Raw genomic sequence first — 24,490 nt, 5'->3', positions numbered from 1 at the left:
GTAAAAAACGGCAAACCGTTGTGCTGTCTAATTTGTAATTTTTTATCACGCCACACGCGTTTGTTTCTTTTTTTATGGGAGGGTTTGGCAGCACAGCGCCCAGAATAGCGCAGGCTGGTGATGAGGCGAGTTCGAGCAACAGCGCACGGCAGACCTCGACGCTAAACGTGATGAGTTGAAGGCCCGTCCTCCTGTCGCTATTTATTATAATCACCAAAACGGTGTGTATAAGCCATCTTCGGGCGCATCAGCGTCGTGCCGACTAGGAGTCGAGGTGGTCGCCATGGCCGCAATTTTTTATACTCCGAACATCATAATTATTCCTAGATATTCACATATTGTTTCATTTAAGCCTTTTTGTGCTACCCAGAAATAGGAATGATCGGATGTAAACAAAATACGACCTTATCTATTATATATATTCTATTATATCTGATAATAATGCCACCTTTTTTATTCAAAAATACAGGAAAGGGAAGGAGATAACATCCCACCCCTATATAGTGTAAAAATAACAGTTTCACATCTTTCGATTAAAAATGTGTTTAACAATATTACCTGTCTGATGTACGGAGCGATGATTCCAATATCTGAGGGCGATACTCCGTGATCGTTGACCAGTGCTCTCATGTATCGCTGCAACATCAATAACTCCTTCTCGTTGAAGTAACTGAAAATAATATACAAAATTATTATCCATGTTCGGTCACGAGCATTAATATGTATACTTTGGTACCACGTCACATTAACTTTTTTGAAAAATTGAACTGTAAGTCTTACGAAATGTCAAATATGTTAGTGCGACAGAGTTCTAAAGTGGGTACATTATATTGCTCATGACTGTAGCTACCTGAAATTATCAAAAAGACCCTTAGGTAAGGTAGTAAGACACAGTGTATTGGTATTGTTGTGAGGGATTTTCTTTTTCTTTCCTTTTTCCTAGCAGGTTACTGCAAGGAACGACACGATTATATGTTTTTCTTCGATGAAATTTTGAAACATAAAACTTATATATCTAAAAATAAACAGATAACAAGGAGAAAACAAAAATCTATCTGTAATTAGTTTGTGGCATCTTGGCAATGGCCCAGTAACGTAGTTGGTTAAGCGCCATTCAACGAGTTATTGAGAACTATTTTTATTTTTAATTCTAAAAGTCCGCCATTGAATGTTCAATGCACATGAGGATTTATCTGAATCGTACGCGCTGTTAGTATTTTCAGTTTTTTTTGGAATTATTATCATTATTTCATAACAGATAAGGTCGACTTTTGTAATGTTACACACTGCACACTGGGTTACATCCGATTTTTTGAAATAAAACTAAAGTCTATTTTCTGTGATAGTGATTATAATTCTATAGAAAACCGAAAATGCTGACATACGATTCGGATGGACCTGTCTCTGTTTTCAGCATGATGACATCAGAAATTTTTCATTTAAATTCTATACCTATTAGAATTATGTTCAATTTGCGCATCCACACTGCGAGGCATTTGCCGTGTGAGGAAATTGTCCCATAACAAGCGAGGTATCGGCAAACGCCTCATGAGGACTGCTCACTCCGTGTGGACGCGTCTAATGTTGAATCATCAGACAACACCTAATGAAAGTCTAGAAGATTCTATTTTAGTTCTATCCTACACTAGCTTGTTACCCGCGACTTCGTTCGTGTGAAACTCTGGTATTAGAAGTTTCCCACAAACTTTGCCACCCCCTTTTTACCCCCATAGGGGTTGAATTCCGTAAAGTCCCGTGTGCAGCACCTACGTCCTAAAAGGAACTCCTTATTATGTATATTTCTTTTTTCTATGCAAAATTTGAAACAAACATTTGGCGTTGAGTGAGCGACCTTTCGCTTTTATGTATGTAGAATTCGTGAGTCTGTACGCAACAAATATTACTTACTACCATTTTGGACCGTGACGCACAAAACACGGTTTCTTTTTCAAAAGTAACTGCAACTATTATTTTTGTTTTAAGCTATAGTAGAAAGTGTCTCAGTGCCTATTTGTTTTTAGAATGTTACTTTACCTGGGGGCGTTGCCCATCCTCTGTTCCCGGGAGTTGACGGAGTGGAAGACGACAGCACGGTCGCCGCCCATCAGGCCCAGGATGCTCACCTTGCTCAGAGGGTCCGGCTTGGCCTTGGGCTGGAACACATTAACAAAAAATATTATAAATTAAACGTCACACGCCAAAATAATGCGCTCGGTGAGGTGTGGGTACTTAGTTCATCTTGCGATGGTTGTACCACTCACACACAAACACACACACATGTACTGTACTCGTTAGTGGAAGCTGCCGTCACAGGCAGCTTCTGAACCCAAGACACTGTTGTACCTAGTCGTAGGGTTAGCGCAAGTACACACACACACACACACACACACACACAAACACACACACACACACACACAAACACACACACACACACACAAACACACACACACACACACACCAACACACACATACACACACAAGAACACTTTTATTTTTATTTATTTTATTACTTATTGTTTTATTTTAATACCGTATTGTCACCACTGTTATTGTAGCTAATTATATACTTATTTTGGGAAGGCACTGTCTTCCAAAATACAGGTTCGCCTAGTTTGGGAGACAGGGTTTCAACGAGAACTGTAACTGAGCTATTCAATAAACATTATTATTATTATTACAGACTACCCCATTGGGATATAGTCGTGAGCTTCTGTTGTTGTGTCACACACCAAAATAATTCTCGCCCGTAAATTCTTCTTTCGGTAGAGCTACAAGTCATAACAACACCCATATGAATGAACTATATAGCAATTGGGTAATTATTTTGCCTATAGATAAATTATTAAATTGTGATTATATGACTAAATAAAGACAGATCTAAAGGTACCAAAACACGTTTTCTTTTTTCTATTTAACCTTCACCTAATTTCATAATTAGGTGAAGGTTAAAAATTTTGATAAAGAAAGATGTAATAGTAAGTGCGACGTTTTGTCACGTCGTCTTCTTCTACGACGTCACAGGTTGCTTTTTCATAAAAATTAATTAGTAATTTCGTGTTATGACGTTTAGTAAAAAGTAACTGATTTCACTAGTTGGAAACTACCCTATTATGTTTTATTATTGTACTAATTGTTCTCAAGTATAATGCTATTTAATATGATTGTATTGTATAAATTGACACATGACAGGAAACACAGCATCGAAACAAACCTAAAGTTGCATTAAGTATAAAAAAATATATAAAAATTATTGATTATATTGGAAAAAATATATAAATCTGTAAGCATAATGCACACAGACGGTAGGTACTTGGAGATATGAAGCAGAAACAGAAAACATTCAGCATCAGCTGCATATAATTGACCATGTCATAAGAGAACACAATAAATAATTATGTATTGAGTTGAGAATCGACTAAAGGTCGCCACACACAGAGAGCCTTCCGGAGCGGAGACGGGTGTGAATTTATATGAAATAGCGCCATGCTGATAGGTACTAATTTAAATTCATCGCGGTTGTAGGTTTGTTATTGTTGTGTATTGTTATTGTGTAGGTGGTACTAAAATGAAGACTATAGAGAACCGGAGAGGAAATATGATTGGCCACCTGATACGACACGATTCATTTATAACAAACATTATTGTAGGAAAAATAGGAAGGGGTAGACCTAGGATAACATTTATGAAACAAATAAAAGAGAAGGTGTAGTTCGTGTCGTATCGGGAGGTGAAGGTTTTGGCGGGAAGAAGAGAGGAATGGCGATTACTCCACCGACAAGAGCGCAGCTCTTAAATAGAGAGAGAGAGAGAGAGAGAGTACTAAAATGATTTATTTACATTCTGTCACTAATTCGAGGGTAATTTGACTGACTGTGAGGTCACACAACAAACATGACGAATTCGTAATTTTGAGTATTTATTTGATAAGCCACTCAAAGACTTAATAGTGATAATTTATATTAATTAACGATAATGTCTTACCTGCAATGGTTTATCCGTGTAAAACAACGAATTGGGAATGTGAAGTATATCAGGGTCTGAGCGGAAGTTTTGCACCAGTGTAGTTATATAGTTTGGGTTATCGTCATACAGGTTTTTATAAGTATTCCACAAACGCTCCAAAAGGGATTCACCTGGAAGGAAATGTTAATATAAACATATTTATGCAGTAAACAAACATACGAGGAATAATGCGTAAAACGGGTCAGCTGGCTACACTGGGCCGTAAACACACAACCCAACTTATAAACGACAAAACTTTTCACTATACCCAACTTGATGATGATGATCTCCGACCGATTTCGGCCATGGCGACCACTTCGACTCCTAGTTGGCACGACGCTGATGCGCCCGAAGATGGCTTATGTAGCCTATCTTACCGTACACATGTCGTAAGTTCTGATCAGCGTATCATAATAGTGATTAAATCTTTATGTATCCCGAGATTACATAAGTAACGCATATCACATAAAATAATGGAAAAATAAACAGGAGATGTACACCGTCCCGAGGCTCATGGACGTCACATCACAAGAAGATACTCACCCAGCCCTCGTTTGGCGGCCTCTCTGGAGATGCACACGGGCCCGAGCTGCTGCGGGTCCCCGGCCAGCACCAGCTGCCCGCGCGGCGCCAGCAGCCCGGTGATCGGCACCAGCGCCGCCGGCTCCTTCGCCTGCGCCGCCTCGTCCACGAACACGTGGCTCATCTGCAGCTTACACTTCGACTGGTTTGAATCACTGCCAACAATCGCCAAGCTGGTAACTAAAGGGTCTTTCGAACCTTTGCGACTCTTAGTTTTTTGAACTCCTGATATTAAACGACTAAAGTGTAACTGGATAGTTCTTTTTTGCATCAATCTACTCACGTGAATATGCTAAAATTTTACTAGCAACACGTGACGTCACTTGTTCCTATTTCCATTTCTTTCCAACTGCCTCATTTCAGATGGCTGTAACCGTCTATTTTTTCAACAGGTTTCGATTCTGATTTCACATTTGACTATCAATTTATATATGTCTATTTTAGAACGATAGTACGTGTAAACATTATAGAAGGAAAAATTTAAGGGAAGAGAGGAAGGGGTAGACCTAGGAGAACATTTATGAAACAAATAAAAGAGACGGTGCAGGTCGTGTCGTATCGGGATGTGAAGGTTTTGGCGGGAAGAAGACAGGAATGGCGATTACTCCACCGAAAAGAGCGCAGCTCTTAAATAGAGAGAGAGAGAGAGTGTAAAACATGTCCATACGTTAAGCATAGAAGCAGGAAGGTCTTACTTGGCAAACTTGGCGCAGTGTAGCAGCGTGGTGACGAGGATGTGATACATGGACGCGTAGTCGTTGGTGACGGTGTAGAAGGTATCGTAGCTGGAGCCGTTGGATACCGCCACTAGCTCCGGCGGCATGATGCTCCTGTCCAGTCAGGGCAAGCAAATCAGTTTCAGAAAAACAAAACGGGGAAAATGGAATGTTCGATTGCAGTCCCGAATATTGAGGGGGATGATACATCTCGTGATTCTGAGTTAATATCAAGTGGAACTTTCTGTCACAAATGTATGGAACAGAAAATAATTTAAAAAGAAACCAGTATTTTCACGAGTTTTCCGAGGGAAAATTCCACTTTATATTAACTCAGAATCATGAACTGAATCATCCCCCTTAATATTCGATACGGTGTCACTAAACATCACCAGCCCATTAACGTCCCCACTGCTGGGGCACGGGCCTTCCCTATGGATGGATAGGGAGATCGGGCCTTAAACCATCACGCGGGCCCAGTGCGGACGCAGCACTGCTGTGCAGTGTGACGGTGTCACTACCACCTGTATAATGTAAAGGACTTTTTTATAGCATAAGAGAAAATTAAATCAAAAAGGTCCAAACTTCGAAGCAAACCTTCGTCGAGTGCGTCGGCATAATGACGCAGCAGGATAGATATAGCTCCGAAAATTCGCAAGGATAGGATGAGAATCCGGTGGTGTAATGGTTAACACGCTCGTCCCGGCTTGACAAGGGCCGCTGGATCAAATCCCCTCCGACTCAGACCTTTTCGATTGAATTTTCTCTTTTTAATCTTTATGTAAGACTAACTATACCACTCAACTTCGGCAGCATGGTTTAACGGACATCATTCTATTGAAATGCATAAGTAGTTTAAAACACCATAGAAGGTAATATAGAAGGAGAGAGAGGAAGGGGAAGACCTAGAAGAGCTTCATGGAACAGTTTAAGAGAAGGCGAACGTCGTGTCTTATAAGGAAGAATTGGCCTTTGATAGACGTGCTCAGCGGTGAAGGAAAACATCGCGAGGAAACCCACAATTTGCGAGAAATGTATTTTCGGACCTATGCTGTATTGGGCTGGTCTTCCCTTCGCGGGTTGGAAGGTCGGACAGGCAGTCGCTTCTGTAAAAAACCGGACCTGTCAAATGGTCAGGTTAGGTAAGCGGACCCTGTGAAAAAATCGGGATAATGATGGCTTTTGATAGACTGATTGGATTATGCTACACCGACAAGAGCGTGGCCCTGCATATATATACACTTTACCTCTTAATGATATTAATAATAATATTAATATCATATTAATTGTAAGTAAATAGTCGTTACGTGAGTCATGTCAGGGGCCTTTGGCGGCTCAATAATAACCCTGACACCAGGGTGGATGAGGTTGGTACTCCACCGCACAACCCACACAATAGAAGAATAATAATATTAGCACATAGATTGTATTAGTATTAAATTACCATTCGCGGTTTTGTGAGTTAGCTCGCAGAATGAATTTGTTGATGTTTAGCTCCTCGTTGTATTTTAGTAGCATTAGTGCGATATGGTCGGCGGCCATATTAGAGTCAGTGCACACCAGCACGCGGTGCTTCGGATTCTTCACCACTATCTGGAATCAATTGGAGGCGCAATTAAAAGCGTTAATAATAATAGTTACTCTTATACTATTCACAGTTCCTTTATGTATACAAAATGACGACTCAAAGTGTAACCATGTTACTCTGTGATGTTACTTAATGATTAGAAATATTTTTTTTATTACAAACATAGGTGGCGAGGAGTGAGAATACTTAATGTACACACGTTATAAAGATTATTTATTATTATTGTTAGCCTGTATGATCGCTCTGCTGAGCAAAGACCTCCCCCATATCTTTCCAAGTATCCCGGTTCTGTGCGAGCTCTATCCAGTCTTTTCCATAAAGATTATTTATTAAGTTAATAATTTTTAAAAAGCTATGCTAGCGCTGATATAGCTCGGCCTCCGTGGTCCAGTGCTTTGAGCGTTCGGCTCACGATCTGGAGGTCCCGGGTTCAAATCCCAGTGGGGACTTTTCACGAAAATCACATTGTGATCCCCAGTTTGGTTAGGGCATTACTGGCTGATCACCTGATTGTCCGAAAGTAAGACGATTCGTGCTTCGGAAGACACATTAAGCCGTTGGTCCCGGTTACTACTTAGTGATGCAAGTTAGTAGTAATTACATGAGCCATGTCAGTGGCCTTTGGCGGTTCAATAGTAACCCTGAGACCAGGGTTGATGGTGTTGGTAATCCATCTCACAACCCACATGATAGACGACTGATATCGCTTTCAGATTACTTGTGATTAGTTGTAATTCTAACAGCAATAACAGCCTCCGTGGTCTAGTGGTTAGAGCGTTAGGCTCACGATCTGGAGGTCCGGATTTGATTCCCGATGGGGACATTGTCGAAATCACTTTGTGAGACTGTCCTTTGTTTGGTAAGGACTTTTCAGGCTTGAATCACCTGATTGTCCGAAAAAGTAAGTTGATTCCGTGCTTCGGAGGGCACATTAAGCCGTTGGTCCCGGCTATAGCCGTAAAAACACGTCCATCAACCCGCAGTGGAGCAGCGTGGTGGAGTATGCTCCATACCCTCTCCGGTTGATTGAGAGGAGGCCTGTGCCCAGCAGTGGGACGTATATAGGCAGTTTATGTATGTTGTAATTCTGCCTATCGCATTAGGATATAGCAGGCGTGAGTTTATGTATATTATTATGTAGTATATGTGTACCTGTATGGAACAGATTAAAGAAAATGTTAACGTCGTGACTTATAGGGAAGTCAAGGAATTGGCCTTTGATAGACTGGAATGGAAAATGCTACACCGACAAGAGCGTGGCTCTTAAATTGATGATGATGATGTGTGTAATAAGTGTGTCTGTGAGCGGATAAAATTGTTAATGGTTCTGTTTTTATAATGAAGTGTGTTGTGGTGCTGTTCATATTCTGAAGCTCTTGAGTTGCTTATTAGCTATTGGGTATTTTGTGTGTACTATTTACTATTTATATAAGTAGGTATATATGTTAGGTTATGTATATAGGTTAGGTATATATATTTGTAAGTATGTTATATATTTATTTGCATTTATTTATTGATTAGTTGTACTTATAGTTTGTACCCGCACACTTTCAATTTTTTAAAAAATTTTTCCTCACCTTATGGTTGCCTGGAAGAAAACGCTTTAAGCGATAAGGCCGCCATTTGCCATTTATTTAGTGAAGAGTCTTTTTTGTAATTATTTCTTTTTATTTTGGTGCAATAAAGTGTATTTGTATTGTATTGTATGTGTACCTGTATGATAGCCTCGACTATGGTCATGGTCTTGCCGGTGCCAGGGGGCCCAAACACGATGTACGGAGCCAACCCCGACGTCTTGGACACGACGTGTTCTACTGCTGAACGTTGCTCATCATTGTCTCTTATTACCTTGTTGTAGAACCTGCAATAGTATTATCTTTGTGTATTATGTTCGTGTAAGGAGTATGAAGGTTTGGCTGAAGTTTTATGGCCGGTTGCCACCTGACGCCAAGGTTGTGCTTCTCCTAGAGACATGCGGGAGCCGCCGTTGACCCTGATGGGCTCTTCCGCCGCCGTCCCTTCTGCCCCCAGCCCCAGCTAAACTGGGAACAGGGGTGGACAAAGAAGAAGAGAACCTGCAATAGTATTACATTAAGAATAATGGCCCCGATTCCCGCAGATACCTCCTAATTTTACTTTCAGTTATACCTGTCATTTTCTTATCCGCCGAAAAGGAAAGGGACAGATGATTGACAGCACTTAATTTTAGGAAGCGAATGAATAACCCGGGCGACTCAAAAAGCTATCTCGCTGGTATGCAAACCGTTTGACGTGTGCTGTCAACTTAATTCTATCGGGTTATTTACGTTGGCCACGTAAAATTTTTAGACGGTTGTTTTAGATTTGTGCTTAAAATCGACGTGTTCCATAAATTTTATGCTTGTCGATTACCCGTCCCTTTCCTTTTCGGTGGATAAGAAAATGACAGAAATAACTTAAAATAAAATTAGATGGTATTTACAGGAATTAGCACCAATATTCCGCTAAATATAAGCAGGACAGAGAGGTAGTGCGAAAGAGACAGACAGCTGTTAAATTAATCAGGCAGACTGCCTCGCTGGGTTGGCTACATTTCTTTGGGGCCTGAATCATATACATTACATACATACACTCACGCCTATTTCCCACTAGGCTAAGCAGAGACTAAGGAGTTCCATTCGCTTTGACCATAGATGAAATCTCCAACGGTAAGCTTAAAATAAACATTATCTAAAAATGACAATTGGTCGAAAAAAGACCCTTTTCTCATTTATTACAAGTTATAAAGTAAACTAAGAGACATTTTGGGAGAGGGACATTCTGCATATGGGCCAAAATAAAAACTTACTTAGAAATTGGCTGCACTGCTATTGGTTTACTGACGGGTTTCGGGAATATTCGGCAACCCTGGTTGGCCGGGTCGAACACTCTCGACACTGCTGCGTGCATTCTCTCCATAGGAATGCGAGACATCAAGAACCTAATGTTGTACAACGCATCTTGGTTGTAGTACTTTTCAAACCTGAAATAACAACGATCCTAATGAAAAAAAAAAGAAAGAGAGAAAGGGGAAGACGAAGAAGAGCTTACATGGAACAGATTAAAGAAAAGGTTAACGTCGTGTCTTATAGGGAAGTCAAGGAATTGGCCTTAGATAGACTGGAATGGAAAATGCTACACCGACACTCTTGTGGCTCTTAAATTGATGATGATGATGAATGACAAAACCAAGAATTCTAATAAAATTCGACGTGTCTGTTAAAGTGGGCAAGTACATAATGCCCTATGCGGCAAATCTATAATAAGTCACGTAAAAAAAAGGAAAATGTTCAAGATGTACTTTGTCGAAGGGTAGTCGAGTGGCCACGTTAAAGACGTTCCTAGGTCCAGTGAAGTGGACTATGAAGTCATCCAGTCAGCTTCGACTACGCCGACTACATCAACTCGGCAGTTAATGTCCTCGCATGTGGCGAATATAACGAATACATACATACATAAACTTACGTCTGTTTCCCACCGGGGTAAGCAGAATATAACGAATTTTGTTAGGAAATGTGAACATGTGAACACACTATTTAAGTATGTGATAATTGATTATCAACACTATGAATCTCTTCATACTACAATCCCTAAGTGGGACTTATTTGATTCAAATTCAAAACTATCTTTAGATATTCAGTAGGTGATACAAGTTACATTTTGAATCGTAAATTTACATAACGAACGTCTCATCCCCCTAAAGCTACGTCGGCTTCTCATAACCTGAACTTGGTCGTTCAATTTTATAATGTGCTTTAATTGTATAATTGTAGTCTTTGTCACATCACAAGTGTGTTATGGTAGAGGACAAGAAACGTCAAGAAACTGTATTATTATTATAATTAAAACACATAATAACGGGTTCTTACCGCGTTTAAAGTAGGGATATGAGACTCCCGATATTTCGACACTGTTGCAAGTGCCATGAACCCGTTATTATGTGTTTTAATTATGATAATAACCGCGTAAACTTAAAACAATGTATTATTATTATACTATATTAGTAACTCTTTGTTGGACTGTAAGTGAGTAAAATCAGATCGCGTTGTTATATACCGCAACATTTCCAATGAATGAAGAAAAGCAAAAATAATACCTCTCATCAAGTTTGCAAAGCTGAATACTGTTTTCTTTGATATTGCCAATAATACTTTCGAATAAAATGTCCAAATTTTCGTTAGGTCGTATGAAGACTCGATCGCCTGGAATAACGTAAAAAAATAATTTTATAAATACAGGGTGTTAGTCACATCGTAACGAATACTGAAGGGATGATTCAGACTATGTTTCTGAGTTAATATCAAATGGAATTTTCCGTCGCACAATTCATGTTTTTTTTTAATTATTTTCTATGCTATACTTTTGCAATGGAAAATTCCACTTGATATTAACTCAGAATAATGAGCTGCATCATCCCACAAAGTTTTCGTTACGATGTCACTAACACCCTGTATAAAAGTAAGAGTGTGGAATGGTTATACAGGGTGTTAGTGACATCGTAACGAAAAAAAAAAATGGAACGCCTATTTGATTGTACTAAAAACGATGGTGGGTGTTTTTCTTGTCGCAAATGTTTAATTAAGATTTTGAATTTTTACTGTGCCGCAATATAAGTCGAACAACGCGCAACTGACGCTAAACCTACGCGTGCGTAATACGATGTTGATATCTAGGTAGGAGTTTTCGTTCTCTTGTATTTAGATGCTTAGTGGTTAAACGTTTAAAATTGTTGAGTTTGTTGAAGTAGAACACCTACTGCCACGACTTTTCACGCACGGTACCTACCTACCAGTTATTAAAATGTTCCTAACTTATTAACAATAACAACCCTACTCTTACCTTACCTTAATTGTTATTCCTTCGGATGAAGTGCCTAGGTAGGTACCCTAGAACATGTCATGTCACGTTGGTATGCAACATCGCGTTTCCTCCGAATGTTAGTAAATGAGGGAGTGACTTGTAGTATTTGTTTATATAAATAGCCTTTCTGTCTACTAGTCTAGTCGTCTAGTTTACTCTCGTCGTATTATATGATAGTACTCTAAAGTGGAAATAAAATTATCAAAATGTACCTCTTAGGAGAGAAGGTCGTTTTTCAGCCAAACCTGGCACTTCAAGCCAATATGTCAAATCTTCGCGCAGGTCAATGGTCACATCAGACATGTTGTACTTCTGCGGAGTTAATATACATAAATTATTATGTACTTTAAATATAGCCCGATTCATTTGACAGCAGGACAACAGTATTTGGTGCTTAAAACTGGGTCGTGTAGTAGGTTCAAGACAATTTATGAAATTCTTATTATCAAATACAGACAGATCTAAAACTAATGAAAAAAAAATCTTTTTTCTATTTAACTTATTTATGAATTTTAATCAAGAAAAACGTTGTCACGTTTTTCTATGACATCACAGTGTGCTTTTTCATACAAATTCCATAGTAATTTCGTATTTTGACGTTTAGTAAAAAGTTACTGATTTGACTAGTTGGAAACTAGCCTACTAAAAAGTACTAATAACTGTACCGATTACTATAATAGACTACTTGACAACCTAGTCAAATGAGATACTTTTTACGAAACGTCAAAACAAAAGTTTTCATTGGCGTTTGTATGGAAATACTGTCCTGTGACGTCATCAATGAAAGCAGTCAAACGTGCTCATTGTTACTTAATTCATAAGTAAAATTCGAAAATAAGTCGAAAAGTAAAATGAGATTGATGTTTGATCACCTTAGACTGGCTTCTATTTTTAGATTAGCATTTTATAATTTATCTTTGACCCAGTCCAATACTTGTAATAATTGTAAAAAAAGCATAATGACAATTGGAAATGGAAATGGAAATTTAAATTTATTTTTAATTAATGTTAAAATATAACATTTCCTAAAAAGGCGTATAATTTATATATTGGTATAAATAAACAGTTTATTTGAAAGTGATCTGAAGTCTGAAATCACAAATACATACCCTTAAATTAATCCTGGTTATAATTTCTTCCCACCAAAGCAGATAATGGAAATACATTCGATAATTGTCTTCAGTAATACCTTCCTCAAATATGGCCCTGGGAATTAAATATTGGTTTATTATTTCAACTGGTTTTTATTTTAATTTCACAGCTTTAAAAATAGTATCGTCCTCCGCTTCTAAGACTAAAATAAAAAAATGCCTACTCTACCCCATGTTATATTTGATGGCTATACTTAACCATCAACCCTGGTGTCAGGGTTACTATTGACCCGCCAAAGGCCCCTGACATGGCTCATGTAACGACTACATACTTACATCAGTAAGTAGTAACCGGGACCAACGGCTTAACGTGCCTTCCGAAGCACGGATCATCTTACTTTCGAACAATCAGGTGATCAGCCTGTAATGTCTTAACCAAACTAGGGATCACAAAGTGATTTTTGTGATGTCCCCAGGGTTGTTCGGGATTCGAACCCAGGGCCTCCGGATCGTGAACCCAACGCTCAACGACTGGACCATGGTTGAGTAACCCTTTTGCTCAATTTGTTTTTCCCTCGTGACTTTTGCCAGGAACACACCATTTAGATGCATGTAAGTATTTGGTGGCCAAGGTCCTTTTATTCCTGACGCCACCGCAGAGGCCGTCAGTGCGTTGCATTTATGAATACTGTTATTATAATTTTTATGATGTTGGTTTGTTTTTCTTTTTTAATAATTTTTAATCTTAAGTGTTCTTTTTTATATTATTTTCCGTGTGATTTCTGTCCTGTGTTAAATGTAATATAGGTACTGTGGCGGCCCTGGCAAAATATTTAGGTGGTGCGAAACCTCACAATGGCGCTTCTCAAAATACAGTCTTTTTCGATTAGTTTACGGCCACCGGAATATACCTATATAAATCTTTAAAAAATGTCGTTTACGGCCATTAAATGTATGAGTTTTATGTGGCCACTAAGAGGTCTACTTCACAGAGCAGGTGCCAATCCAGTTACTCCCCTGTAGATGGGCTGCCAGTTAGGATGTTTCCGTCTTGGTTGATTTTGACGCCCCCCCCTCCCCCCCCCCCTCTAAAACGGCGCCCTGTGCAACTGCACCGCTCGCACTGCCCTAGGGCTGCCACTATGTACCTGTCCGTCTGTGGTGCCCGAAAATAATAAATGTTTCTTTCTTTATATTATTATTTATCGTGTATGTATTTGTGTGTTTAAAATACGTAGTAATACGGTGAGTGTATTTATTTATTCAGGTTAACAACAGCTCATGTACAATATTATGTTATTGTTATAAACTAGTGAAGCTAATTACAGTTAACTATGTATTAATTAAAGTAGTAGGGGCAGACGAGTGCACGTATATTAGTGGTACGCGCTTGCTTGTGTGTATGTGACTGCGTGTGCGTGTGTGTGTGTGTGTGTGTGTGCGTGCCTGTGCATTATGTTAGGTTATGCGTGTGTGTGTGTGTGCGTGCCTGTGCTTATGCTAGGTTATTTACCTGGTACTATTCAGTATTAAACGTAGTTCTTCCCTAACGCTCTGCTCAACTATCAATTTATCTATGGCGTCTTCATTTAAGCCTCCGGGTAGGAGTATCTTGAGAAGTTTAGGAATCTTAAAATTTACTTCGTAGGGTCTGTAATGCATAAGACATTGAAATTATTGTTAAAGTTATATGGTATTTCAAAGTATGATAACGCTCATAGCTGTTAACGACATCTAGGCTCTCAAGAAAAACTAGGAAACCAAGCGTAAAGACAGATTGTCAATCACGCAATCTCCATAGACGCTGACATTTAGCACTATAAAATAACAAAATCACTGTGGCCCTGCGGCCAGCTTCTCAGACAGAGAGCGCCGGTTCGAATACCAGTACTGGATTTGTAATTGATTTATCTTATGTGCAGTTTTCACATCATCATCACCAGCCCATTAACGTCTTCCCTATGGATGGATAGGGAGATCGGGCCTTAAACCACCACGCGGGCCCAGTGCGGATTGATGGTTATTAACGACTGCTAATGCAGCCGGGACCAACGGCTTAGCGTGCCTTCCGAAGCACGGAGGAGCTCGAGATGAAAACTTTTTTTTGTGGTCACCCATCCTATGACCGGCCTTTGCGAAAGTTGCTTAACTTCGACAATCGCAGACCGAGCGCGTTTACCGCTGCGCCACCGAGCTCCTCTTGCCACCGAGCTGAGCGCAGTTTTCACGTATAAATATATAATATTCTGTTTATTTTTGTAAGAAGGAAATCGCACTGCCCTATTTTCCCCTAAAAAGTAACATGGAAATTACTGCACCGACAAGAGCATGGCTCTTAAATTGATGGTGGTAGTCGTGCAGTTTTCACTAACGCAGTTAGCTCGACCATTATAGACTGCGAAACGGCTCACTGCCTCTCACGTTGGTCTAACAGAAAAGTCGGTTAGGTGTGGTTACTTCATCTTACAATGGATGTACCTGTGACTACCCCAATTGGGATATAGTCGTGAGCTTATGTTATGTTATCTTTATAGACAGGGTGATCCTGACATATAGTGCTGTAAAATAACAAAATATACTAACATATGTTCAGTGCATTTGATGAATTCCTTTGCGCGAGACATGTATGCGTTTGCAAATGGATTTCTAGGAGGCTTGATGACAATTATACATTCTTGTACATTGATCACCTGAAATAGTTAAATATAATTGATGAATCAAGTTGAATACAAAGTTAAGGCCTCACTACACTACGCAATCCATCGGGCCCGATGCGTCGGTTCCACACAATTTTGTCATACTTTTTATACCTACACCCTTCGGCTGGACGTTCGTTTTGCTCTATGACGTGCACCGATGGATCTGGTAGTGTAATAAGGCTTCAATGTCGATAAAACACGAAAGTTTTTTTTAACCAGAATAATATAAAAATAACAGCCTCCGTGGTTAGAGCGTTAGGCTCACGATCTGGAGGTCCGGGTTCGATTCCCGATGGGGACATTGTCGAAATCACTTTGTGAGACTGTTCTTTGTTTGGTAAGGACTTTTCAGGCTTGAATCACTTGATTGTCCGAAAAAGTAAGATGAATCCGTGCTTCGGAGGGCACGTTAAGCCGTTGGTTCCGGCTATTAGCCGTAAAAACACCTCCACCAACCCGCATTGGAGCAGCGTGGTGGAGTATGCTCCATACCCCCTTCGGTTGATCGAGGGGAGGCCAGTGCCCAGCAGTGGGACGTATATAGGCTGTTTATGTATGTAATATAAAAAATATTATTTATTGAGCACAAAGGACAAAATAAAGAGATATGTATAGTATAATAAGGTAGGTACTTTATATTACTTCTTGATTTTGCGCGCACTAACGGCAATAATAAAAGAAAAATTCATCTAAGAAAGCAACATTGCAATTTGACATTTGTTTGCATTGCGCACTTACTTTTATATGCGCAATTGTCAAATTGCAATATTGCTTTCCTAGATGAATTGCTTCGATGTGGCCATTTTAACCTCCCTGGTCCTCATCCTGTCCAAGCGATTTTCTTTTATTATTGCCGTTATTGCGTGCAAAATCACGTAGTTAATATAAAGTACCTACTAAACTTGACACCGGCTTGACAAGAGCTGCTGAGGCTTTTCAGGGCACGGTCCCCAAAACAACATAGATAAACCTTTCTCTATAAAATAAAAGTTACCATTTCCCTGACGAATATAATGTTCTTCTTATCTCTAGGTCTGTGGAATGTGAACATGATGGGCATCTCGAACTGTCCGATGTCAGCCGCTCTGAAGTTTATCGACACGGCATTCTCAATACTTGATTCTATAAAACAAGAACAGGTGTTTAGTTGAGTAGTGTGGAGGAGTATGCTCCATGCATTGGTCGATTGAGGGGAGGCCTGTGCCCATTAATGTGTGTAATAGGCTGCTAATGTTTGTAATTCCAGGGTAGAGCCACAGCCCCTGCGGGCTTAGCACCGTAAGCGCGCGACTCTTTCTCGCCTCGACATACGTCACCCGTCACTCTCTCACAGTACTGCACAGAAAGAGACAGACGATCTCTGTCGCGGCGAGAAAGAGTCGCGTGTTTACGGTGCTAGGCCCGCTGGACACTACATACAAAAAATCTCGGTTGTGTGTCGCTTTACGCGAAAATAAAAGAGACAGATAGTCCGCGTGCACTCCCTTACTCCATTGAGACTTAAATGATACCCAGGGACGCTAAAGGCCTTATTACATCTACCTGCCCGATAGGCTAGATGCGTCAAGGTCACCGTGGTAGCCATCGTTACTCCCCACCAACTCCCGTTTCTCGATCAGATCGTGTAGTCGAATTGCAAATCGGCGGGTCGTAACCGTGGAAACCACGATCTCGAGCGAGTTGGTGGGGAGGACGCATCTAGCTTGTCAGACAGGTAGGTGTAATAAGCCCTTAGGCTGCTTTTCCACCAGAGCTGTGCGAGTAAAATGTACTAGTACGAGGAAGTGTAGCGGAACTGTCAAAATGCGCAAATGAGCGGTGCGAGGATGTGTTGCGGTTTAATATGGTAACGGATCCAAAATATGTGTGTCAATATAAGAAGAAGACTATGGCTCAATATTATAGAACTAATAAATTCTGTATCGTCTGCTTCCATTTCTTCATCGCCAATGGTTAGATACAAAATATTTTTTTGTCTCCAATTATCCATTCTATTTTCCGCACGTCTACTTTCAACATCAGCCGTCTATTGACTGACTAGCACGGAATAGTCGCAAACCTCGCAACATATTCCTCGCAGCAAATTTCTCGCAACACATCCTATGCACACATTTCTCGCTTGTTTTGTATGTAGAATGACCTCGCTTCGCAAAACCCTTTTCCACCTGAGCTGAGCTGAGCTGAAAATGAAGTGATTCTATTGGTGGTTTTTTTCCACGCACACCGCTTAGCTACCTCGCACACCTCTGGTGGAAAAGCAGCCTTATGGTTAATTATTATTATTGCGTATGGCAGACAAAAATAAAATATCCTGCGTGGGTCAAATATCCAGCTTAAGCTCCCCTAACCAAGTCTCTGCTGCATCCGCATGCTTAATTTAGCTCGGCAACGATACGAATTAGCACGGGTCGGAGAGTGTAGTTCTATACGTATTCTTTATTCTATGGTAGAGCCATCAGATTTAATTATCAATGATATTAATGGTGACAGATTATCAGTCTTAAATCAGCCTATCATCATCAGTCAGTTAATTTCGAAGAGAACGTACAACTTTTCAATAAATAAGATGACACTATTTACTATGTCATACGAAAAAATATTAGTTTATGTATTTTTTGTTTTTGTCTTAACTGCAATACAAATAATAAACTAATACAAAAATAGCGATAAAATATATTTTTAAAAACAATAGAGTACATCCATTAGTAGTAGGTAGCGATTGCCGTGCTATTAGTGTGATAATGGTTTGTAAAATGACTAATGGTTTATGTTATCTATCTAAAACTCATTAAAATGTAATTTAAAATGTAACTAAGATTTCAACTAGGTAACCAGTGTTCCGTGCTTCGGAAGGGACGTTAAGCCGTTGGTCCCGGTTACTACTTACTGATGAAAGTATGTAGTCTTTACATGAGCCATGTCAGGGGCCTTTGGCGGCTCAGTAATATAATAACGCTGACACCAGGGTTGGTGAGGTTGGTATTCCACTTCACAACCCACACGATAAGAAGAAGACCAGTGTCAACTGGTTGAAATCTTTGAATAATGGGCCCGATTTCTGCAGACACCACCTAATTTTACTTTAAGTTATACCTGTCATTTTCTTATCCGCCGAAAAGGAAAGGGACGGATGATTGACAGCTTTTAATTTTAGGAAGAATGAGTAAATTAATGAATAACCCGGGCGAATTAAAAAGGTGTCTACCGGAGCTCCCCGATTAGAGGCAAGCCGGTGCACCATAGGACCACAGTACTCATCATGCAGCTGTCATTCTAATTGAGCGATATTTGGGCGTCATGCTTACTAGTTTTCAAGACATGAGGTTCTCCTCCAAACTCATAGGGGTGGTCGCGGATAAAGAACTGCGGCTGGGGATGAGCCAGCTGGATCCCAACGATCAATACGTCATCATTCCTCATTTCATTGCGCAGCAGGAACGAAAACTTCACCCGCTGATTCGGTTGCGCCTTGTAAAAAAAAAAAACAATATTGTACAAACACACACGAAATAATTAAAAAATACTCAAAACTGCGGAAAAACCGGACCTGTCAAATTTTCAGGTTAGATAAGCGGACCCCGTGAACAACGGGATTATGCCAGGGTCATGATGATGACTCCAGGAAGATTACAGCACAATTGGCGTTCTTGTTGCTCTACAGCAATTTCTTCCAGGCTACCAGGGGCAAGAATTATTGATATTGTATTTAGGTGCGGGATAGTGCAACATATAGGATTACATAAAAAATATAAAGATTGTTATAAAAAGTTAAAACGGATACACATATTTATAAAATACTTATACAATACAATACAAATACACTATTAAGATTCTTAATTCATCAATGTATGTAATATTTTATGTATGTATGTAAAAACAGCAATAACAATAGCCATTGATTGTTTCTTTTAATACTATTATTTATTTATGTAGAAAATATTATAGTATTTTCTATAGAAAATGAAATTATACTATATTACAAAATTTACAATTGCACTTTGATAGGTACTTACATTGACCCTTATTTTACGACGATCAGTATTTTCAATTTTTGTAATGGGTGCATCTTCTTTCTTCTTACTTTCAGCATTACAAAAAATGAAGATTCCTTCTTTATTCGAACCGAAAAACTTCCTGAAAACGCAATTTACTTGTATTATAAATTATTACTATTAATTATTATTAATTAATTAATAATTAATTATTTTTTAAAATTATTATTATTATTTGCGAAATTATAATGGAATAGCGTTTGTCATGTGACCCACATACATATACTATTCATACAGATAGATAGATGAACACCGGAGAGTCAGGTCTTTTGACCAGGGGGCCTAAAAGGCCACATTGAATCAATTCATCTACAAAAGCAATATTGCAATTTGACAATAGGGAAGTTTCAAACTAGTCAAATCAGTTACTTTGTAAGAAAAAGCACAGCAAAACGTGACAACATGTCGCACTTATTATAAAAAAAAATCCATATTCAAATTCATAAATAAGTTAAATAGAAAAAAAGAAAACGTGTTTTGTCACCTTCAGATATGTCTTCAATCAGAATTTCGTAATTTATCTTTGTACTACGAAACTACCCAATTGCTATTTATAGTAATATTGATTTGTTAGATTAATTGTGGCTTTTTTAACCCCCAGGTTTAGAAATTATTTTCATGCCTTTTAAAGGAACTTTGATCAATTCTCCGCGGATGAATAGGATTTTTAAAAACAGGTGAATCCTTGTCTCAGCACTGGGATACGAAAGGGTAATAAAACTTAGTCTCTTAAGTGACTGGTCTATATCAGATTCAGATAAAGTAGGACCTTAGTAGCACCCATAGAAGTAGGGCGGACTTGCTTTTTTCACAACTGGTAGTGATAATAGGCTATTTGCCAACCTGGAGCCTGTTTAATAAAATTACAATTGTAAATTACAATGACAATTTGATGTACATTGCGGGTTTGTGATCACAAATATTTTGCAGTTTCATATTAGCTACGTAATGAACATCAAATTGTCGTTGTAATTTACAATTGAAAGTTTTATTAAACAGGCCCCTGGTCAAATCAGATAGGTACTTTTTACCAGACGGAAAATGAAAGTTTTCTTTGGAGCTTGAATGGAAATACTGTTCTGTGATGTCATCAATAAAAGCGACCAAACGTCGTACTTATTAAAAAAAATGAAAATGTCATTGGTTTTTGGCTTCTATTTCTAGATTAGCATTTTATAATTTATCTTTGACCCAGCACTAATACCGACGGCCTCCGTGGTCCAGTGGTTGAGCGCTCACGTAGGCTCACGATCCGGAGGTCTCGGGTTCGAATCCCGGGGGGAAACATCACAAAAATTTATTTGTGATCTCTAGTTTGGTTAGGACATTACAGACTCATCACCTGACTGTCCGAAAAAAAGATGATCCATGCTTCGGAAGGCACGTTAAGCTGTTGGTCCCAGTTACTACTTACTAATGTAAGTATGTAGTCATTACACGAGTCATGTCAGGGGCCTTTGGCGGCTCAATAGTACCTAACCCTGACACCAGGGTTGATGAGGTTGGTAATCCACCTCACAACCCACACGAGAGAAGAAGAAGAAGCACAAATACCTATAATTGATCAGATTGTATAAAAAAAATTGCTTACTTGTTATCATTGTAATGCTTCAATATCACATTACACATATGTTTGGGACTGGCATAGTGGCTGATCTCACCATTCTCGTCATAATGGTCATCCACGTCACCACAAAATTCACAGTACATCTTGCTGGACAAATATTGCCCAGTAGATTAACTGAAACTGTAAAAAGAATTTTAAAATAAAATAAAAATAAAATAAAAATCGTTTATTACCTCCACAACATAATAGTAATAAGTTACATTTTGACTTAATTAACTTATGTTTGTGGAGGCTGGAGCCTAAACTAGGTTACCCTGTACTATAGGCTCCAGGCCTCCACCTCCAGAATAAATATGGACACTAGGGAGTGTGTTTGAACATAGAATAAATACGTTTAGTAAACTGAGTAATAAACGCGAAAACAAAGAAAAAAGAATATTAATAACAATTTTTCAGTTTGAGTTTAAGTAAAATAGACTATATAGTAAAGTAAGTGTGAGTGTGTGTGTGTGTGTGTGTGTGTGTGTGTGTGTGTGTATATATGTGTGTGTGTGTGCGAGTATGTGTTTGTGTTAACATGAGTGCGTGTGTGTATGTATGTGTGTCTGTGAGTGTGAGTGTGTGAGCGAATGCATGTGCGCGGAGGGGCGATTACGATTAATACACTAGCCACTGCATTGGGTGAGTCAAACCAAGGTTTGTAAAATGCATTAACAAAGTCCCTAGGAGCCGGCCTGTAACCGCTTGAGGTACGGTCTTTGCTTTCACGCAATATTCTATTAGAAATATGTCATACAGAACTATGGGATCTATGGTTACTTTCACTTTTTATATGTTTAGTATTAGTTAAGTGTGATGAATGTGTGACAGATCACAGCTATTGCCCATATTCATAATCCTTCAGTCATGTACCATGTACGGCCTCCGTGGTCCAGTGGTTGAGCGTTGGGCTCACGATCCGGAGGTCCTTGGTTTGAATCCCGGTGGGGACATATCACAAAAATCACTTTGTGAGCCCTAGTTTGGTTAGGACATTACAGGCTGATCACCTGATTGTCCGAAAGTAAGATGATCCGTGCTTCGGAAAGCATGTTAAGCCGTTGGTCCCGGTTACTACTTACTGATGTCAGTACGCAGTCAATACAAGAGTCATGTCAGGGGCATGTGGCGGCTCAATGGTAAACCTGACATCAGGGTTGATGAGGTTGGTAATCCACCTCACAACCCACACAATATAAGAAGAAGAAGAAATGTACAATATGCCAAGAAGCCTGAAACAATATCATAATTTCTTTTTGTTATAGATTTCTTGGAACTGTCTAAAAACTTTAGATAAGTAATAGCTCCATAATTTATCTAGGCTCTAGTAGAGCAGGTAAGAAGAAATTGCTACAGTGCAATAAGGCTATGCCATCCATTGTTGTGACATAAATTATCACCTTACCCATAAAAAAATGACAAGTGGTGGATATGTGTGTAAGTAGCTGACATCCAAGAAAATTATTTGACATTTTACATATGAGGCAAAAGAAATACAATTGGAACCCTTATAACTAAATAGCAATTCCTCCAGGCATTGTGCAATGTATTGCATCCAGGTTGCACTTACGTACTGTAATTGTTTATTATCATAGTAATAATAAATTAAAAAAAATATGAAAATTAGACATATAGATAAACCTACCTACACAATACACCATACACAATAATTACATAGATTTTTTTTAATTTACACAATAGGTATTTACGTAGTTAATTAACTAAGGATTAACGGTCAAGTAAGGGGTAGGTACCAATAAAAGTTAATCTAACTTGTATTATGCTTTTGTTGTAGGTAAATAGCTAATGCAAACAAGTTTTGGTTATAGTTACTTAGACATTAAGATAAGAAATAATTGTCAAAAAAGTGGTAGGTACCTACTTCGTAATGAATAATGTAATGAATAATTAATTACCAAAAGTCAATTATTTACTTAATGCTCAAAGCCTTCTACCAAGACAAAAATATCTAAGATTTGACCAAGAAATATAATGTAAATGAGATGAAATGAACTACATAAATTGATTCACTCTAGTGTTACAAAAGATCTTAAATAATATATTAATTTTGTTTGAAGGTACATAAAATAATTGATATTGTACCTACTAATCTGTGGTATAACAGAGGACTGGATTTCCAATTTAAGGGTCTATTAAATTATGGAATTCATGGTCATTCATGTATGTATGTATATTTAATGTATGGCAAAATTGATGGAAATGTCCACACTGTCCGATCCCAATGCATCATGGCTGATGGATGAATCATGTAATGTAATAGGGCCTTTAGTTAATTTAGAATTTATAGAAGGGGAAGTCCCCTGATGCCCAGCAGTGGGACATTATAAGTAGTTGAGCTGTTAGACATTTTTGGGTAGGTATTTGAGGTAAGCTGTAAACATGTTCAAAATCTTCTTCTATAATAGGGGTAGCATAAAAAAAAAATACTAAACATACCAACCTATTCTCAATGGAATTAAATTATTTTTTAACATTTAAATATAAAGCATAAAAAGTGAACAACCAGATTACTAATATTGTTTTTAATTAAGCTATAGACCACAATGGAATGTAGGTTATCATGAAACAAAGGACAATAGTACTAAGTCGTGACTTTTTAGCAAAAGAATTCTAAGCAGCATTATATACCTACTTTGTTACCTGAAATATAATTGAAACCAGACAGAAGTTTTTTAGCTGTCCTCAATAATATATACATATAGGGTGTATACATTAGTATTTAATGATTAAATGAAAGGATTTCTACGAAAAAGATAATGAAAGTTATAAACAGTAGTTTTGTAGACATAGGTACATAAACTTATCTTGTTTTTGAAACGAATGTCATTGTTTATTCCTTGTTATAAGTAGGTATAAAGTTCAACTTAAAAAACAATCACGCAGTTAAAACTATAATAACGAAAGAACTTACCTTGTTGACCTTCTAACGTATTTTTATCACTTTTGATAAGGTTTAATTTCGCCGACGAAGAAATATAAAATCTCTGCGTCAGTTAATGTCGGTTGAACAGACAGATAATGTGTCAAATGACCGGTATTTTTTCTTTTTTATACTGGCTGGCAATAAATAGTTTCGATAATATAAAGTTATTCCCCTAGATAGAGGCGCACGAGAAATTACTTTACTCTTTGCACGAGAAATAGAAATTTTAATACTTTTGTTTGTTTGTTGTGCTTGTGTTTTTTTAATAAACATAGTTCATAAACAAAAATGCATTTTTTTAATGTAAATTTATACCACTTCCAATATTTGAC

General features: G+C 38.4%; 1 protein-coding gene across 3 annotated transcripts in view; it reads right to left on the bottom strand.

The window, feature by feature from the left end:
- LOC126374827 (putative helicase mov-10-B.1) overlaps nt 1-24,278 on the bottom strand; it is a 28,324-nt gene extending 4,046 nt beyond the window's left edge. The window contains exons 1-19 of one of the 3 annotated variants that reach the window (XM_050021557.1): nt 24,147-24,247; nt 22,297-22,446; nt 21,200-21,355; nt 19,570-19,690; nt 18,862-19,024; nt 16,551-16,678; nt 15,441-15,547; nt 14,371-14,508; nt 12,876-12,972; nt 11,979-12,078; nt 11,003-11,108; nt 9,716-9,889; nt 8,602-8,749; nt 6,745-6,893; nt 5,280-5,414; nt 4,546-4,739; nt 3,982-4,133; nt 2,035-2,153; nt 559-670 (exon numbers count right to left, since the gene is read on the bottom strand). In XM_050021557.1, coding sequence (XP_049877514.1) covers nt 559-670; nt 2,035-2,153; nt 3,982-4,133; nt 4,546-4,739; nt 5,280-5,414; nt 6,745-6,893; nt 8,602-8,749; nt 9,716-9,889; nt 11,003-11,108; nt 11,979-12,078; nt 12,876-12,972; nt 14,371-14,508; nt 15,441-15,547; nt 16,551-16,678; nt 18,862-19,024; nt 19,570-19,690; nt 21,200-21,318 — 2,262 coding nt within the window. In that variant the 5' untranslated portion in view covers nt 21,319-21,355; nt 22,297-22,446; nt 24,147-24,247. Of the gene's footprint in view, nt 1-558; nt 671-2,034; nt 2,154-3,981; nt 4,134-4,545; nt 4,740-5,279; nt 5,415-6,744; nt 6,894-8,601; nt 8,750-9,715; nt 9,890-11,002; nt 11,109-11,978; nt 12,079-12,875; nt 12,973-14,370; nt 14,509-15,440; nt 15,548-16,550; nt 16,679-18,861; nt 19,025-19,569; nt 19,691-21,199; nt 21,356-22,296; nt 22,447-24,146 lie in introns of all 3 variants that reach the window. The other 2 variants (XM_050021556.1, XM_050021558.1) reach the window with 2 other exon arrangements.
- Between the last annotated feature and the right edge of the window lie 212 nt (nt 24,279-24,490).

Source organism: Pectinophora gossypiella, chromosome 18, assembly GCF_024362695.1.
Source record: "Pectinophora gossypiella chromosome 18, ilPecGoss1.1, whole genome shotgun sequence".
NCBI classification, from domain to species: domain Eukaryota; kingdom Metazoa; phylum Arthropoda; class Insecta; order Lepidoptera; family Gelechiidae; genus Pectinophora; species Pectinophora gossypiella.
This window is presented reverse-complemented; position numbering and strand designations above follow the sequence as displayed.